Source organism: Vipera ursinii, assembly GCF_947247035.1.
Source record: "Vipera ursinii genome assembly, chromosome: 2".
Lineage (NCBI taxonomy): Eukaryota > Metazoa > Chordata > Lepidosauria > Squamata > Viperidae > Vipera > Vipera ursinii.
Window position 1 is genome coordinate 18046882 of NC_139513.1, and position 19844 is coordinate 18066725.

The 19844-nt window shown below is 42.6% G+C and overlaps 2 protein-coding genes across 4 annotated transcripts; both read left to right on the plus strand.

The window, feature by feature from the left end:
• Positions 1-1434: 1434 nt before the first annotated feature.
• On the plus strand, positions 1435-6450 carry LOC310636117 (uncharacterized protein). Its single transcript, XM_083355652.1, has 2 exons — positions 1435-1499; positions 2225-6450. Exon 2 carries the CDS (start codon positions 2479-2481, stop codon positions 4519-4521), a length of 2043 nt encoding a protein of 680 aa, XP_083211778.1. The 5' UTR covers positions 1435-1499; positions 2225-2478; the 3' UTR covers positions 4522-6450.
• LOC310636120 (uncharacterized protein) lies at positions 2861-19620 on the plus strand. Of its 3 annotated transcripts, XM_083355658.1 has the most exons (3): positions 10524-10668; positions 16256-17421; positions 19416-19620. In XM_083355658.1, the coding sequence occupies exons 2-3, from the start codon at positions 16438-16440 to the stop codon at positions 19452-19454; spliced, it is 1023 nt and encodes a 340-aa protein (XP_083211784.1). In that variant the 5' UTR covers positions 10524-10668; positions 16256-16437; the 3' UTR covers positions 19455-19620. The 3 variants fall into 3 exon arrangements, with proteins under 3 accessions (XP_083211783.1, XP_083211784.1, XP_083211782.1); XM_083355657.1 differs by lacking the exon at positions 10524-10668 and adding an exon at positions 2861-2893 and having other exon boundaries at positions 16256-19620; XM_083355656.1 differs by having other exon boundaries at positions 16256-19620.
• The last annotated feature ends 224 nt before the right edge of the window (positions 19621-19844 follow it).

Here is a 19844-nt window from a genome sequence, read left to right on the forward strand (position 1 = left end):
CCTCTGTGTGTGGGGAGCTGATGGTGTCAGGCAGTAGCCATCCTGGCCCTTGCCTTGTCCCATGGCAATGGCACCCCCACCCTGCCTTGCCTCACTCCACAGGACGAGCCTCCTGCCTACCGCCCCACCTGCCAGAGACCCCCTGGATCTCCTCTGTCCCTGCCCACCCCTCACAGGCGTCCCCACGAGCAACATTGAGGTGACCACGCCTACCTTGGCCACACCCACCCAATCTGCCATGACCACCACAGTCACGCCCACCTGGCACCCGGCGATAAATAAAGGTTCGCCATCACTGGTGTAGGATTTTAACTCTTCTCACCACTGAATTGTATTTTGTTGAGTAGGCCCCAAGATCCTTCTGAACCTTCAGTCTATTTAAAGTGTTGGCTATTCCTCCCACCTTGAAATTAATGAATTTTTAGGGCCCAGCACCTGGCTAATTTTCTGCAGTTAAGTTTTGTTCTTCAAGCTTCCCTCAGTTGCAAAGGTAGGTTTTGAGGAGTTATCCTGCACCCCCGAGATGAGTAACTGGCTGCAACAGTATTTACTGATCCCGAAGAGAGGTGCACTTTGTTTGCTGGTATTTCTATTCCCCCCCACACACACACACTTCCTTAGTTCTCACTTCTTTCAAATGAAGCTTCTGGTTTTGATTGATTGATTCATTCATAAAAATGTATATTTTTAATTTTTATTTTAAAATTTTTAATTTTAATTTACTGTACAGAGACCTTTAATTTTTGTTGTTGTTAGCCGCCCTGAGTCCCATTAAGTCCAATAAATAAATAAATAAATAAATAAATAAATAAATAAATAAATAAATAAATAAATAAAGCAAGCCACCCAATGCACTCATGGTGACTCCAGCCGCCTAATAAAGCTCCTGCCATACAAAAACTAATGAACTAAAATAAATAAATAAATAAATAAATAAATAAATAAATAAATAAATAAATAAATAAATAAATAAATAAAGCCACCCAATGCACTCATGGTGACTCCAGCCGCCTAATAAAGCTCCTGTCATACAAAAACTAATGAACTAACACCCCACTGGTTACAGTGCAGTTGCAGTGACGATGAGTGCTCCTCGGGAGACCAAAAAGAACAGCTTAGTGACAGCCCGTCCTGGAGAGAAGCGATCAGTGTAGTCGGTGGTGTTGAAAACCACTTCATGGCACGTAATTAATCAAAAATCTAGCAAACGCCTTACAATAGAATATAGACAAAACGAACGTGCTTTTCAGGCTTCTGTCGCTAGATGGCGCGCTATAGATCCGCAACAGCGGTGCCTAGAAAGCCGTCAACACAGCTGAGTATAGACATCCAACAGGAGGGTGAGAGGCGAAAGGCGTTGAAACAATCGGGTCTTGCTAGAGAGGACGCGAGAGGGAGCATAAGGGAAGAAGAACTTCCTTTTCCGGCTCACCATGGGAGGATGGTGGGACGGACAGTGGATCTCGCGCTCTTCCCAGGGTCGAAGCAGCAACTGGAAGGTGAGTTGAGGGCTGATCGGAGGAGAGTCCGGGAGCGAGGAGGACTGCTTGGTTTCCTCCATGGTGTAGAAACGGAGAATCAACTAGGCTGAAACATGTCAGCTGCTACTGCACGTTCCTGCCCTCTCCAAATTAAATTCCACGCGTGCCGCTTGCATTAAAAATGGTGCCTTCAATTTCTGCTGGTTGGGAGATTGAAAAACTCTTCTTCAGTTTAGAGTGGACTCTGTGGGCTTTTCGTGAGCATGTTGTTTTCTTGGCCAAGAAAGGAGTGTGATTGGCAGATCTGTTGCTTTAAATCTTGCAGAGGCTCTGGACACCATTTCTGCTGGTTGAAGCCCCTCACATCTCCAAAATTAGACCAAAACATTTGAGTATACCCATTTCTGGGAAATGATTAGGCTGAAATACACATGGATTTTCAATATGCATACATTTGTAGGTGTGTGTATCTGTATTTCTCTCCGTGTGCATGTCTGTATATTTTATCCTCAGTATTTCCAGATATATTTGATGATAACCCTTTGTAGTGCTAAGAATTTGTGATTTAGTCAAATCAACCAGAGAGACTCACAATTGTGTGGATATTTGAATCTCGCTAGTGTTCTATGTGTCAAATGAATCATAAGTAATGTTAGGGGTCAGTCAAACTTGTGGCTTTTCAAATGTTGGGCCCCCATTTTATAAACAACCATTAAACTTAAGTTTTTATGTCAATCTTATAGACAAAGAGGATGCCAAGAAGAGCATTCTGGACAAGTGAAAATCACAAGCAGCATTAAAAAAGAAAGTGAATCCAGTCAGCAATCAAAATCTTCCAGTTTCCTCCCAAAAACAACAAAATTCTTCTTCCCTATCAAGTGGCAGAGGAGAATAACAGGAACAGAGTTTTGAGCTGGAAAAAAATTGAGTCTGTGGAACTCCAGGAAACACTTCACAAAAAAGTCAAGGGGGAATCATATCCAAATTCAGAAAAAAGATGGAAATATCTGGAAATCGGTGGGGAGAAACCTGTGACTTGGATAGTTATGTAGGGCAGGCAGTCATGCGAACCTTGCCCTGTGAAGAAATAAAGAGTAGCTTGAATCCAGGCACCAGGCAAGACGGGATCCAAAATATTTTTGACCTCCAGAATCCAAGAATATCATTGGTGGAAACGCCCCACAGATATGGAAAAAGCACGGATTGTGGATCACAATTGATTATGCACAAGAGTTTCCACACTGGAGAAAAGCCAAATGAAAGTTCCGAGTGTGAGAAGGTTTTTTGTTACAGCTCCTACCCTTTTGAGGATAAAAGGACTTACACCGGAGAGAATCCATACCAAAGCTTCCAGTATGGCGGAAATTTTAGCAAGCACACTCCTCTAGTGTTACACCAGAGGACTCCTACAGGTGAGAAACCGTATGAGTGTCCGAATTGTGGAAAAGCTTTCAGTCAGAATTCCCACCTTATAAACCATCAGAGAACTCATACAGGGGAGAAACCGTACGAGTGTCCAGATTGTGGGAAAGGTTTCAGCCAGAATTCCAATCTCTTGATACACCAGAGGACTCACACAGGGGAGAAACCATATGAGTGTCCAGAATGTGGGAAAAGTTTCCGTCTTAATTCCCATCTGGTGGTACACAAGAGATCTCACACAGGGGAGAAACCATATGAGTGTCTGGATTGTGGGAAAGGTTTCACTCATAGTTCCCACCTTGTGATACACCGGAGAACTCACACAGGAGAGAAACCTTATGAGTGTCCAGATTGTGGGAAAGGTTTCCGTGTTAATTCCCACCTGGTGGCGCACCAGAGGATTCACACAGGAGAGAAACCATATCAGTGTCTGGATTGTGGGAAAAGTTTCAGTCAGAATTCCCAACTAGTAGTGCACCAGAGGACACACACAGGAGAGAAACTGTATGAGTGTCCAGAGTGTGGAAAAAATTGCACTCACAATTCCGACCTCATGGTACACCTGAGGACACACACAGGAGAGAAACCGTATGAGTGTCCATATTGTAGGAAACGTTTCAGTCACAATTCCAACCTGGTGGTACACCAAAGGATACATACAGGAGAGAAGCCATATGAGTGCCCGTACTGTGGGAAAAGTTTCAGTCGGAATTCTTACCTGGTGATACACCAGAGGACTCACACTGGGGAGAAACCATATCAGTGTCTGGACTGTGGGAAAGGTTTTAGTCACAGTTCTGAACTGGTGAGACATCAGAGGATACATACAGGAGAGAAACCATATGAGTGTCCAGACTGTGGGAAAAGTTTCACTCAGAATTCCAGTCTGGTGATACACAAGAGGACTCACACTGGGGAGAAACCATATGAGTGTTCAGATTGTGGGAAAACTTTCAGTCAGAACTGTTACCTGATTATACATGAGAGGACTCACACAGGGGAGAAACCATATGAGTGTCTGTATTGTGGGAAAAGTTTCATTCGGAATTATGCCTTGGTGATACACCAGCGGACTCACACAGGGGAGAAACCATATGAGTGTTCGGACTGTGGGAAAAGTTTCCGTCTCAGTTCCCACCTAGTGGTGCACCAGAGGATTCACACTGGGAAGAAACCATATGAGTGTCAGGATTGTGGGGAAAGTTTCAGTCAGAATTGTCTCCTGATATACCACCAGAGGGCGCACACAGGAGAAAAACCATATGAGTGTCCAGACTGTGGGAAAAGTTTCAGTAACAATTCTCACCTGGTGGTGCACCAGCGGATTCACACAGGAGAGAAACCATATGAGTGTCTGGACTGTGGGAAAAGTTTCAGTCGGAATTCCCACCTAGTGGTGCATCAGAGAACTCACACAGGGGAGAAACCATATGAGTGTCCCGATTGTGGGAAAGGTTTTAGTACTAGGTCTAAACTTGTAAATCATGTAGGTTTGCACATAGGAGAGAAACCTTTCAAATGCTCAGAGTGTGGACGGTGCTTTACGCAAAATTCCTCCCTGACTGCACACAAGAAAATCCACATGAAGCAAAAGGTGTTGAATATAGAGAAGGCTTGAATTTCCTTTCTGAAGTCCTTTGGAAATGCAGTTGAGAAATTAGCTATTTAATTTCTCAGCTCATTCAGTTTATTAAAATGTCTTAGTATTAGACATGAGGGCGGAGAGAACAAAATGGAAAATGTTACTTTGATATTCACCTTTGCAGAAATAATGGAATTCTGCAAAAAGGCTCTTGGGGTGGACGTTTTTTTGCATATTCATCATCATAGCACATAGAAATCCAACATACAAAATATTAACCTACCTAAATGTCCTCCAGATTTTCGGACCAGAATTCCTCAGCCAGCTTACTTATTGAATAAAATATTTTGAACATTTCTAGTAGGTCCCAGAAATCTGTGGCAGGACTTAAAAATACAGTGTTAAAAAAATAGGAGCCCTCAAACTGTAATTCCTCAAATAAGACAGGTAAAGACGATTTAGAGTTCATCTTTTTCTAACATTTTCAGAATTTTAGGTCAAGGAGAATCATATTTAGATTATGGGTAGGCTTAAGGACAGAATAAAGAATATACAGAATAGGGAGGGCTTAGCGACAACGCATTGTAAAATTTTACAAGTAATGGCTGTTGAACATATTAAGTGCTGTAAGAATATTGAAGAGAAATGATTGTGCTTTTGAGTGTAGGACCTTCATGTTTATTATTAATCCTCCTATGATCTTGTGCTGTGGTGGCACAGAGGTTAGAATGCAGTACTAGAATGTAGGCTACTTCTGCTGACTGCCGGCTGCCAACAGTTAGGCAGTTCGATTCTCACCAGCCTCAAGGTTAACTCAGCCTTCCATCCTTCCGAGGTCGGTAAAATGGGTACCCAGATTGTTGTGGAGGGCATTATGCTGACTCTGTAAACCACTTAGAGAGGACTGTGAAGCAGTATATACGTCAAAAATGCTATTGCTATTACAGGTACCCTTTCATGTATGGTAGGTGATATTAATGTCAAGATGCTGCCCTTAGTGGTGGAGATCTGAGAAAAACTGATATATGTTTCATTTGTAAACATTTATAAAAGTGCATTGTGTAAGAACCATAACTTTTGACAAGGAAAATAAAAAGGCAGTATCAGCATTGCTCTGAACATGGGGCAAGGAAATGCAAACCTCTCGTCTTCAAGACAGGGGAGATTCTTTCAAATCTTTCATTCCAATCTCGGGGCTCGTCTTAAATTTTTCCCAAAAAAATCCCTACTAGTAAAGAGGAAAATTATTTGGAGCAGCTAAGTGGCATTTTAGTTATGCAGATGAATAACTCTTATTGTGCTGTGTTCAAAAGACTCCAAAGAATTCACGATTGGTTCGTTACATTAACAATTCAGAGGTCAGATTATAATATAGGGCCTCTGTGACTCTGGATACGCAGAAACAACAAAGCATGTGTCTCAAAGCTGCTTTTTCAAAAGACAGCTGGACAAGAAGCGGAATTGGTTCTGGCCAAGTCTGGTGAGGGATAACAATTTATGCCATGCTTAAGACTTAAGTGCAGAACACTAATCAAGGATATTCATTTATTTTATTCATTTATGTATCAGGCTTAACTGCCTCCCTCCCTCACAGAGGGGTCTGAGCAGTGTACAAATTAATCAGTACAATAAAATATTAAAAACCGTATAATTTAAGATTAAAAATGTAAAACACTATAAGTGTATTGATTTTAATATTGATTGAATTTGAATATGCAAAATACAAAGTGAAATCATTGAAACTGACGCTAATAATGGAACAGACCGCACAAAATCTAATATAGAACGAATGAATTCAAGCAAAATTAACCAATCCTCTTAAGATATACACGGTGGTATGTCATTTTCTGTAAACTTCCATACTGCAGTTACCAGTTTTCCGTTAAAAGGTCAGATATCAATTCTCTCCACATTTGTCCTGTTAATTGAAGATAGATCGATTTTATTAAAAACATGCCCTGCCTTTATGATGTTCCATTCTTATGATTAAAGAAACAAAAAGGTGCTTTGTTTTCTCTTTGTTTAGGAACCATTCTACAATTTCATTTCTCTTTAATGTTGTTTTCCCTTTTAAAGTCATATTTTCCAACAGTAGATGTTCCAAGTGGTGAGGAAGCTTTGACATTCACCAGAGATTTTGAGGATAAGGTGCTTCTCCCAAGGGTTGTGTTTGTGACACTCAGAACTACAAACAGCGGGGAATTTCAAAGAAGACTCAATTAGGAGGAGAGCCGTATGAGTCTCTGGTAGCCAAAAATCGGAAGGCATCCAATAGCAGCTTCTCAGTCTACCATATTTTATAAAGAGGGATATAACTGTGTCAGCTATGCATTCTAATAGAATTGGTTAGACAGGAAAGGTGGTAGAATCCTGACATATCTCAGAAGGGGTAAAAACTAATTTTTCTTATTCACTTTTTTTTCTTTGTACAGTACATTTCATTACATTAAAATTTCTGACTGTCAAAAATGCATGCTTCACACAAAGCACGGTGACACACACTTTGCATGCAAATGTATAAGTAGCACACATTTTAAAAACCTTTAAATGCTTCTGGGTCCTGCTGTGTGTCTCTTGATTTGACGTAATGGAGATTTCTGGGCAAGCAATTTTACCGAAGCAGATGGCATTTGGCAGATTTAAAATCTCTCTTCACGAACAAAGCAGGCTTGTTGGGAATAGCACATTCAAGACACTCTGTGCACTTGGATGCCATCTCTCACCAGTACAAGTGAAGGTGGGACCTTTGGGACCTCTGCCTTGCCTTGTCCTAAATCCATGGGAGCCCCAGGAAATCAGTCAAAGTTTTGGGATGTAGAGAGTTTTTGATCTGTCCTGAGAACCAGCCCTGTGAAAGGACGGCTTTTTTTGAGGTTTTTTTTTCTTTCCCCAAACTACTCCCAAGTCTTTTGCCCAAGCTGTTTGGGAGTAATAAAGCTGAAAACTAACTCCTCTGGGGATTGGGAAGGCTGCTCAGAGCAATTCTGCCCTCTGGTGAAATTTAGGCTTCCCAATAACAGAGATAGGAAGATCAGATGCATCTCCTACCTAGAAGTGGTTTGGTGGCAATGCTTATGGAAGCTTCCAGGTGTGTCCCATGTTTCATTATTAATTGGGTCAAGCTGGCAATCATTTTAGAGGCTGTAAAGTAAAGGTAAAGGTTCCCCCGCACATGCGTGCTAGTCGTTTCTGACTCTAGGGGCCGGTGCTCATCTCCGTTTCAAAGCCAAAGAGCCAGAGTTTGTCCGAGGAAGTCTCCGTGGTCATGGGGAAAAACCATATGAGTGTCTGGATTGTGGAAAATGTTTCAGTCGGAATTCTCACTTAGTGATACACCACAGAACTCACACAGGGGAGAAACCATACAAGTGTCTGGAATGTGGGAAAAACTTTAGTCGAAAGTCTGAGCTGGTTATACATCAAAGGATTCACACACGGGAGAAACCAGTCAAATTACACCCTGGTGATACACCAGAGGACTCACACTGGGGAGAAACCATACGAGTGTCCTAATTGTGGGAAAACTTTCAGTCGGAATTCTGAGTTGGTGGTACATCATAGGACTCACACAGGGGAGAAACCATACGAATGTCCGGATTGTGGGAAAAGTTTTAGTACTAGGTCTAAACTCATAAATCATGTAAGTTTACACATTGGGGAGAAACCTTTCAAATGTCCAGAGTGCGGACGGTGCTTCACACAGAATTCTTCCCTTACTGCACACAAGAAAATCCACATGAAGCAGAAGGTGATGAGTGTAGGGAAGGCTTGAATTTCATTGCTGCCTTTAGACGTATGGCTGAGAAATTAACTAATTTCTGGGCTTGTTCATTTAGTCAAATGTGCTTCAGTATTAGAGATAAGGGAGAAAAGAAAATTGTTAGTTTTCTAAGGGCTAATTTCCCGTATCTGGCTACCAGCAAAAGTTACTGGATATTCACTTGTTCAGGAAATGTGCAATTCTGCAAAAAACCTATTAGGGTGTTTTTTGCTTATTGATAATCATAGGTAAAGGTAAAGGTTGCCCCGCACATGCGTGCTAGTCGTTTCCAACTCTAGGGGCCGGTGCTCATCTCCGTTTCAAAGCCAAAGAGCCAGCACTTGTCCGAGGACGTCTCCGTGGTCATGTGGCCGGCATGACTAGGTGCCAAAGGCGCACGGAACGCTGTTACCTTCCCACCGTAGTGGTCCCTATTTTTCTACTTGCATTTTTACGTGCTTTCGAACTGCTAGGTTGGCAGAAGCTGGGACGAGTAACAGGCGCTCACTCTGTTACGCGGCACTCGGGATTCGACCCGCCAAACTGCCGACCTGATCGACAAGCTCAGTGTCCTAACCCACTGAGCCACCGCGTCCCTTTAGAGGCTGTACACAAATACAAAACCTTTGTGAACTTCTAGAGTCCAACACCTGGCTAATCTTATGAAGTTAAATAGGGTTAAGCGTCCGTCTTCAGGCTTCCCTCAGTTGCAAAAGTGGGTTTTGAGGAGTTATCCTGCATACCACCCCCAAGATGAAGAACTGGCTGGAACTGGCTGGAACTGACTTCACCAATCCCCAAGGGAGTTGCACTTGAACATTGCCTGTTTTCCCACAGTTCCTCCCACTTCAAGGATGTTTTCCTTGGTTTGCCTAACGGTGCTTTTTCAAAAGGCAACTGGACTTCCTTTGTATTTGCTTGAAGATGCTTCGCTTCTCATCCGCGAAGCGTCCTGAGTAACTGAAAAAGCTTTGGCTGATAAGCGAAACGTCTTCAGGCAAAAAACATAGAAAGTAGTCCTGTAGCCCTTGGAAAAAAAGCACCTTTGGGACAACCGGGACCTGGGTGACTGAGAATCTCCATAGACATTCCCTTGGTATAATAATTATAATAATAATAATAATAATAATAATAATAATAATAATAATAATAATAATAATAATAATAAGGTAAAGGTAAAGGTAAAGGTTCCCCCGCACATGCGTGCTAGTCGTTTCCGACTCTAGGGGCCGGTGCTCATCTCCGTTTCAAAGCCGAAGAGCCAGCGCTTGTCCGAGGACGTCTCCGTGGTCATGTGGCCGGCATGACTAGACGCCAAAGGTGCACGGAACGCTGTTACCTTCCCACCGTAGTGGTCCCTATTTTTCTACTTGCATTTTTACGTGCTTTCGAACTGCTAGGTGGGCAGAAGCTGGGACGAGTAACAGGAGCTCACTCTGCTACGCGGCACTCGGGATTCGACCCGCCAAACTGCCGACCTTCCGATCGACAAGTTCAGCGTCCTAACCCACTGAGCCACCGCGTCCCCTAATAATAATAATAATAATAATAATAATAATAATAATAATAATAATAATAATAATAATAATAATAATAATAATAATAATAATAATAAGAAGAAGAAGAAGAAGAAGAAGTAGTAGTTGGAAGGGACCTTGGAGGTCATCTAGTCCAACCCCCTGCTCAGGCAGGAAACCTTATACCATTTCAGGCAAATGGCTGTCCAGTCTCTTCTTAAAAACCTCCAGTGTTGGAGCATTCACCACTTCTGGAGGCAGGTTGTTCCACTGGTTAATTGTTCTGTCAGGAAGTTTCTCCTTAGTGTTAGGTTGCTTCTCTCCTTGACTAGTTTCCATCTGTTGCTTCTTGTCCTGCTTTCAGGTGCTTTGGAGAATAGCTTGACTCCCTCTTCTTTGGGGCAGCCCCTGAGATATTGGAACACTGCTATCGTGTCACCCCCCTCGTCCTTCTCTTTGTTAAACTACACATACCCAATTCCAGCAACCGTTCCCGATATGTTTTATTCTCCAGCCCCCCAATCATCTTTGTTGCTCTTCTCTGTACCCTTTCTAGAGTCTCAACATCTCACTCCTTTCAAAGGGATAGATAGATCCGCCCTGGAGAGAAAAGGTCGGCAAATGTCGATTTGAAGGCACATGATCCAAAAAAACATCGGGCAAACGCCTCAGGATGGAGATCGGACGAGCGTGTTTTTCGGCCTTACGCCACTCGATGGCGCTCTAAAGATCAAAAAGAGCCGCCGCTAGAAAAAGAGCATCGGAGGATTGGATTGCTAGAGAGGACGTCGGAGGAGAGGAGAGGAGAAGCGTAGGGGAACTTCCTCTTCCGGCTCACCCACCGGAGAACAGGAGCGGGGAGGGCGGCTCTCGTGCTCTTCCCGGGGTCGAAGCCGCCGCTGGAAGGTGAGTGGAGGGAAGAGGCCGGGAGCAAGTAGTGGGGGGCTGCCTGGGGTGCAGCCGATTCTTTTCTTCCCCGATTTCTAATCCAGTAGCACAGCACGCCTGAAAAGTGTGTGCCTTTAAAAGTGGCACCTTCCATCTTCTGCCGGTTGGGAGATTTAAAAAGTCTCTTTCCCTTATATCAGGGGTAGGCAACCTCGGCTCTTTTATGACTCATGGACTTCAACTCCCAGAATTCCTGAGCCAGCCAAGCTGGCTCAGGAATTCTGGGAGTTGAAGTCCATGAGTCATAAAAGAGCCGAGGTTGCCTACCCCTGCCTTATATCCTTGTGCTTTTTTATGAGCGGGTTGTTTTCTTTGCAAGTGAGGAGCTTCATGGGGAAACGGGGGGGGGGCTGTAAATCTTGCAGAGGCTTTGGGCACAATTTCCTCTGTTAAAGAAACCCCCCCCCCCCAATATCTCTTAAAATTAGACAAAAGTTGAACGTATCCAATTCTGGGACATTTTTCAGGCCGAAATACACACGAATTGTAACCTACCTACCTTTATAGGTGTGTGGGTTTGTATTTTTTTTTTGCGTTCGTGTATTTGTATAAACTGTACAATTCCAGGTGTATTTGATGGTAATGATTTCAGTGCTAAGAATTTGTGATTTTCCTTGGATCCTGCTAGTCATTTATTTGTGAAATGAATCATAATTAAGGTTGGAGGTTAATCTAGACTTTTGGACTTTTGTTTGCTTTTTTAAAGAATTTTATTAAATTTCAATAAATAGGGGAAGAACAAAGGAAGTTTAAAAATGGGCATAAATAATGAGAAAAAAAACAAAGACCTAAAGTAACATTTTAAAAATGGTTCCTTCCAAATCTTTTCAAGATATCAATGCATAAAAGTACACTTGTGCTTTTGAGAACACAATAAAATAAAGCTAAAAAATGATAGATAGATATATACTAATCAGATGACAAAAGCAAAATACATCTCAATCTAAATAAAACACGTAGCCCATAAATGCATCATATCAATTCAGAAAACATGTGTAAATAAAACATTTCTTTAAAATAGATATGTTTAGACATATCTAGATAAAACATAGCCCATAAATGCATCATATTATCAATTCAAAAATATACATATGACTAGATTCTTCTACAGTAAAAATTCTGTAGTAAAACATCCTATACTTTAAAATTAGACAAATGCATAAACCTAAAAATGTATATCTGTTAAACTCCCAACAGTGCACAATATTTCTATTATCAAAACATACCGATAACTTTGGCAAAGTATCTGCTTTGGCCATCCTATTAGCTAAGTTCTTTGAAAGCCATATTCTAGCGATTCTTGAAAATGATTTATACTTTTCTGAGAAAAGTGTATTTTCACTTTCAGAGTTACTTTTTGTGTCTTCAAGAATCTTATCAGTGCCAAATTCTCCATCAACCCAAAGATGGATTTTGGAAGTTGCCCTGGTTTGGCTTGATTTCTTAGATAAATGTCTAAGAGATTGTTATACCATTCTAATCCCTCAACATATGCTAATTCTGATATGAAAATGGAGACAGTGTTGTGTCATTGTGTGACACACAAAGTCCAATAATAATAGATTTAATCCTTTGGGTCACAGTTTCCATGGCCACATATCTACCAGCTGATTAACAGAATTGAGTTGGAAGAGATCTTGGAGGTCTTCTATCTAGTCTAACCCCCTGGCTCAAGCAAGGTGCTGGTGATGACCTATAAAGCCCTAAATGGCTTGGGTCCGGGATATCTGAGGGAACACCTGCTGCCGGCATCAAGCTCCCTTCGTCCTGTGCGCTCCCACAGGGAGGGTCTTCTCAGGGTACCACCGGTAAAAGATTGCCGGCGGATAACACCCAGGGGGAGGGCCTTCTCTGTGAGTGCGCCTGCCCTTTGGAACCAGCTGCCCGTAGAGCTTAGGACTGCCCCTGACCTTCGCTCATTCCTCCGGGACCTGAAGACTTGGCTCTTTGAGCTTTCTGGCCTGGACTGAGAGTATTAACTGGGGTTTTAAATTGGATTTTAATTGGGGTTTTATATTGATTCAAGGTCTAAATGTAATTATTTTAACTGTTCTTAATTTTTGTAATTGTTGTATTGTTATTTTAAAAAACCTTGTGAACCGCCCTGAGTCCTACGGGAAAAGGGCGGTATATAAGTCTAATAAAGATAAGTCTAATAAAGATAAAGAGACCCTATACCAGACAGATAGCTGTCCAGTCTCTTCTTAAAAACCCCCAATGATGGAGCACCCACAACTTTTGGAGGCAAAGCTGTTTCACTGATTAATTTTTCTCACTGTCAGGAAAAGTTTCCTTATTTCTAGGTTAGATCTCTCCTTGATTATTTTCCATCCATTATTTTTTGTCCTGCCTTCAGGTACTTTGGAGAATGGTTGATAACCTTTTCTTTGTGGCAACCTCTCAGGTTTTGGAACACTGCTATCACCTTACCTCTAGTCTTTCTTTTAATTAAGCTAAGTAAAGGTTCCCCCCGCACATCCGACTCTAGGGGCCGGTGCTCATCTCCGTTTCAGCGCCAGCGCTTGTCCGAGGACATCTCCGTGGTCATGTGGCCGGCATGACTAGACGCCAAAGGCGCACAGAACAATGTTACCTTCCCACCATAGTGGTCCCTATTTTTCTACTTGCATTTTTACGTGCTTTCAAACTGCTAGGTTAGCAGAAGCTGGGACGAGTAACAGGTGCTCACTCTGTTATGCGGCATTCGGGATTTGACCCGCCAAACTGCCGACCTTCAGATTGACAAGCTCAGCATCCTAACCCACTGAGCCACCATATGTCCCTTTTTTCATTAAACTAGACATACTCATTTCCTGCCACCTTTCATCATATTTTAGCCTCCAGTCCTCTAATCATCTTTCTCTTCTCTGCACTCTTTCTAGAGCAGAAATGTCAAACTCACGACGTCACGTGACATCGTGCAATGTATCAGAGCTTTTTCGCCATTGCTGGCAATGGGGTGGGCGTGGTTTCCTGATGACGTGTCCGGCTTGTGGGCCGGCAGGTTGACACCCCTGTTTTAGAGTTTCAGCATTGTTTTTTTTATCATAGTGACCAAAACTCAGCACAGTATTCTAAGTGTGATCTTATCAAAGGTCTATAAAGCAGTACTATCACTCCATGTCATCTTGATTCTATCCCTCCTTTTATGCAACCTAGGACTGCATTGGGTTTGGGGGGTTTTTTTGGCAATTGCAGCACATTGCTGATGGCCATTAAATGAGGCAGCGCCCCTTAACACCTCCTCCACCTCTGTTCTCCCTGATGTAGCCGTTTAACAAATGGGATCATTAAGGGTACCTTAGATGGTGCAGTGTCAGGCTCGCTTGCCCTGGGTCTCCTAAGGTTACTCCCACTTCTGAGGCACTCCATACTCCACTTCTCTCCCCTTGGGGCCCCTGCAATCGGTTTATCTTCCTTCCCACCCAGTGATCTTGGGGAGGTCAAACCATCTGGAGTTTGCGGTGGCTCAGCGGGTTAGGACGCTGAGCTTGTCGATCAGAAGGTCGGCAGTTTGGTGGGTCAAATCCCGAGTGCCGCGTAACAGTGAGCGCCTGTTACTCGTCCCAGCTTCTGCCAACCTAGCAGTTCGAAAGCACGTAAAAATGCAAGTAGAAAAATAGGGACCACTATGGTGGGAAGGTAACAGCGTTCCATGCGCCTTTGGTGTCTAGTCATGCCGGCCACATGACCACGGAGACGTCCTTGGACAAGCACTGGCTCTTCGGCTTTGAAACGGAGATGAGCACCGGCCCCTAGAGTCGGAAACGACTAGCACGCATGTGCGGGGGAACCTTTACCTTTACTTAGCAAGCAAGGGGAAATTAGGCTGTATCCTGGAAGCCTTTAGTTGTCTTCCCATCCAGGGTCTTCTAGGAGTTAGCATATCTTCAGGACTCAGAACCATCCAGCGTAGGTTTCTGCTTTTGCAGCTTCCTAGAGGAGGTGCCTGGCTCATTACAGGATCAGCTTCCTGACAGAGCCAGCCTTCTGGCAAACTCATGCTATTCCGAAACAGGTGATGTCCTCACAAAACTGTAGAGGGCTGCCTTTTTCTTTTTAATGAGGCTCCATTTCTTTCTGGAGTTTATAGAGCCTCCTTAAAAAGAGTGCCTTACAGGCTCATGAGATTTGATCTCCTCACTGACTGGAGACTTGCAAACTCCACCCCATTTGTATGGTACAACTGGCCTAATGCCAATAGCATAGTCTCCCTTCGGTGGATGAGTGGCTGCAGGAACAGGACAGGGCAGGATGGGTGGGTGGGTGGGTGGGGACTGCAGCATCCCTGCCATCAGTATCCCCACCACACTGTAAAACAAAGCTGTTGAGACTCTAGAAAGAGTTCAGAGAAGAGCAACAAAGATGATTAGACAGCTGGGGATTAAAACATATGAAGAATGGTGCAAGAACTGGGCACGGCTAGTTTACTGAAGAGAAGACCAAGGGTGACATGATAGCAGTCTTCCAATATGTGAGGGGCTGTCGCAGAGAGAAGGGGATCAACTTTTCCAAACCCCCCCCCCCAAGGCCAGACAAGAAACAATGGATGGAAACTGATCAAGGAGAGATTCAAACCAGAATTAAGGAGAAATTTTTTGACAGTGAGAACAATCAACCAGTGAAACAGCTTGCTTTCAGAAATTGCAGGTGCTCCATTACTGGAAGAGACTTGACAGCCACTTGTGAGAAATAGTATAGGGTCTCTTGCTTGATGACCTACAAGGGGGTTGATGACCTACAAGGTCCCGTCCAGCTTTGTTATTCTGAAAGTTGCACGAGCAAATGACTATGGGGGTGGTACGGTGGCTATAACTTTGAAACTAGTTCATAAATAGCTGGGGGAGGGGCTGGTGTAACTTTGAATTGTTACTAAGTGACCCATCATAAGTTAGCTAATTGAAGCAAAGGATATCCAATCCATATAAAGGAAGATCAGCCAAAATAAACATTCCCTCAGAGTATTAAGCAAAAATAAATAAATCCATAATTCCAAACAGTTTGAGCAAGTATGTTCAAAATATTAATGTTTCTTTAAAAAAGCTTATAGTTCAATTCCCAGCAGCAGCAACAAAAAGATCCTTTAAAATTTACTTCGTTTTCTTCGTTGATAGTCCAATCCACCATCCAAAGTAATTGTAATAAAAGTTATTAATAATTAATACATAAGTCCAGACATATTAAAATCTCCAAGAAAAGAAATAGCTCGTATCAAAAAGGGAGCCTCTCTTAAATAACAAATGAGTACCAAAAAACCCACAAACTGTTAAGAAATGAGGAAGTCTAAGTTAATTGCCCCGTTAGAACTGTGCTACAGCATCGCAAAAGAGATTTCCCTGCCTCTTAGTTGGTCACACACCAAACAGTGGGAAAAACCACTTCCACAATCTGCTTGCCCATACTGATTATCCAAAGGACAAATTGAGTGATTCCTGGGTTGCTTTTTTATTGTAATGTATGCTGTTTTTTCCCTTGGGGTTTTCATTTGTTGTGCATCGATTTTATATAGAACCATTACACTAATCCTTTTCTGTGAATCGTTTAGATGAAGAGGATGCCAAGAACAACATTCTGGACAAGTGAGAATCACAAAGAGCATTAAAAGGGGAAAGCAAATCCAGCCAGCGATCAAAATTTTTTACCTTCCTTCTCCAGGAAAAAACAAAACTCAACAAAGCACTCCACGAAAAGGTCAAGGGGAAAATCAGATCCAAATTCAGAAAAAAGATGGAAATATCTGGAAATCACTGGGGAGGCAGCTTTCACATGGATAGCCACATAGGGCAGGCAGTCATGCAAGCTTTGCCCTGTGAAGAACAAAAGAGTAGTTTGATTCAAAACACCATGCAAGAAAAGATTGAAAATATTTTTGACCTTCAAAATCCAGGAATATTAGTGGTGGAAAAGCCCAGCAGATCTACATACGAGAAAAGCATAGATTGCAGATCACAACTGATTATGCCTGAAGGGATGCACACCGGAGAGAAACCGAATGAATGTTCTGAGTGTGGAAAGGTATTTTGCTACGGTCCTCATCCTTTTGAGGATAAAAGGACCTACAACAAGGGGAATGCATACCAGTGCTCTGAATGTGATAAGGGTTTTCACCAGAACACACCCCTAATGATACACCATAAGACACACACAGGAGGGAAACCATATGAATGTATGGATTGTGGGAAGCATTTTACTTACAATTCCCACCTGGTGAAACATCAGAGGACTCACACAGGGGAGAAACCTTACGAGTGTCCAGATTGTGGGAAAAGGTTCCGTACTAATTCACACCTCGTGGCGCACAAGAGGACTCACACAGGGGAGAAACCATATGAGTGTCTGGATTGTGGGAAAAGTTTCAGTCGGAATTCGCAACTAGTAATCCACCGGAGAACACACACAGGAGAGAATCTATATGAGTGTCTGGACTGTGGGAAAAGTTTCAGTCAGAATTCCCATCTGGTGATACACCAGAGGACTCACACAGGAGAGAAACCGTATGAATGTCCATATTGTGGGAAACGTTTCAGTTACAGTTCCAACCTGGCAGCACACCAGAGGATTCACACTGGAGAGAAATCAAATGAGTGTCCGGATTGTGGGAAAAGTTTCAGTCGGAATTCCTACCTCGTGATACACCACCGGACTCATACTGGGGAGAAACCGTACGAGTGTCCAGATTGTGGAAAAAGTTTTATTCACAGTTCTGAACTGGTGAGACACCAGAGGACGCACACGGGAGAGAAACCATATGAATGTCCAGATTGCGGGAAAACTTTCAGTCAGAGTTCCAGCCTGGTGTCACACAAGAGAACTCACACTGGGGAAAAACCATTTGAGTGTCCAGATTGTGGGAAAACATTCAGTCAGAGTTGTTACTTGGTTATACATGAGAGGACTCACACAGGGGAGAAACCATATGAGTGTCTATATTGTGGGAAAAGTTTCATTCGGAATTACTCCTTAGTGATACACCAAAGGACTCACACAGGGGAGAAGCCATATGAGTGTATTGATTGTGGGAAAAGTTTCCGTCTTAATTCCCACCTGGTTGTCCATCAGAGGACTCATTCTGAGAAGAAACCATATGAGTGTCAGGATTGTGGGGAAAGTTTCACTCAGAATTGCCTTTTGGTATACCACCAAAGGCGACACACAGGAGAGAAACCGTTTGAGTGTCCAGATTGTGGGAAAAGTTTCAGTAACAATTCCCACTTGGTGGTGCACCAGAGTATTCACACAGGAGAGAAACCGTATGAGTGCCAGGATTGTGGGAAAACTTTTAGTCGTAATTCTCACCTGCTGATACATCAGAGGTCTCACACAGGAGAGAAACCGTATGAGTGTCAGGAGTGTGGGAAAACTTTCAGTCGGAATTCCCACATGGTGATACACCAAAGGACTCACACAGGAGAGAAACCGTTTGAGTGTCCTGATTGTGGGAAAGGTTTTGCTACTAAGTCTAAACTTGTAATTCACGTAGCTTTACACATCGGGGAGAAACCTTTCAAATGCTCAGAGTGTGGACGTTGCTTCACACAAAATTCCTCCCTTACTGCACACAAGAAAATCCACCAGAGGGAGAAAGTGATGAGTCTAGAAAAGTCTTGAATTTCATTTCTGACCTGTCTTTAGAAGTGAGGGAGACCTAGAGACCTCTAATGGAAGCATGAGCCCACCTGCCTCAGACCTTCCCCACCCCAAGATACACAGCCAATGGCACAGCTGTCTTGCCAGTGAGAATCAGCGGGGGAAGGAAAATTGAGTATGCCTGCCTTTCCTAATTCTGCCTCTGCCCTTCCTGCTGCCAAGGTGCCCTGCCTTTCTGGGACAAAAAAGGAACCAGTTCCTCAGCTTTTTGGAGCTTTCCTCACTAATCAGCAGTCCACCCATTAGCTGTCCATGGGGATGCTGCAAAGGTCTCCTGCCTCTAGGCTTTGGGAAGAGGGCCCTTGCTGAAAGGGCATCTTCAGGACAAGCTTCCCAAACCTTTCCCTTTCTTAAATCCCCCCTCCTCCCCTCAAAAAAACATTTCAATAAAAAAACAAAAGGAAAAAAACTGGGAAGGATGTATGTTGATCTTTCCTCACCTTGTCCCAGTTAAGTGCTAAAATAAATTCTTCCTCTGCCCTCTAAACAATATCCTTTTTAAAAACTTTACTTTGATTGGAAGAATGAAGCCAACAAGGAGAGAAAATCCCCAGCTTTTTTCTCCTGAAGTTAAAAAAAATCTAAAAGTTGTGCCAGAAAATGGAAGACACTGGGTCTTTGCAAGCTTAAGCTGTCTGACTGCCTGTAAAGTCCAGCTAGGAGTTAAAGTAAAAAATGTGGCTTTCTGAGGGAAGGGGGGGGACGTTAAGGAAGGGAAAGGTTTGGGAAGCTTGTTCTGAAGCTGCCTTTTGTGAGCATAAATTAGTCTCAAGAAGTATTCAGCTTATCATACTAGGCTTTGGGCAGTGATAGATTTTAATCTGCCACATACTAATGATTATGCTCCCTAAACCCATCTAGTGTTCTTTTAGATTCCATTTAAACTTTTTTATATATGCATTCTCTTTTATATCTTTTCATTTTTTATAATATATTTTAACAATTATTCAGATTTTCTTTTTAATTAAATGTACCCAGAAATCCTTATGCTGGTCTTTTGGCATAATAAAAATTTGATTTGATTTCACCAGGTTATATAGTATTTTTTTCCCCAGTAGATCACATTGCATATGAATTCTTTGCAGAAGGACATCTAACAACCAGGACCAGGCTGGGGGTGAGGAGGAACCAAAAGGCTCTTGTAACTCTAGGTGGCTTCAAATTTAAACATGCGCAAAGTTTTTAAAATTTAAAAGAACCAAATTACATTTAATTTTCTCTACTTTTCTCTCTTTTGGTGCCATTTTTGGGGTTGCACCCATTATCACATGATATATTTAGGAGATGAAAATGCTTGAAATGGTTCAAAAGCCTCTGGATCTTTTGAGAGAACCATACCATAATGCAAACTGTTAGTGACTATGGTATTCTGATATCTTTGGGGAATAAAATGGAACATTAGGACAGAAGGAATGGAAAGGAGGAACTTTGCCAACCGTATCCTTTTTACAACCATTTAAAATGTTTCTTTGAAAAGTTTATTATTA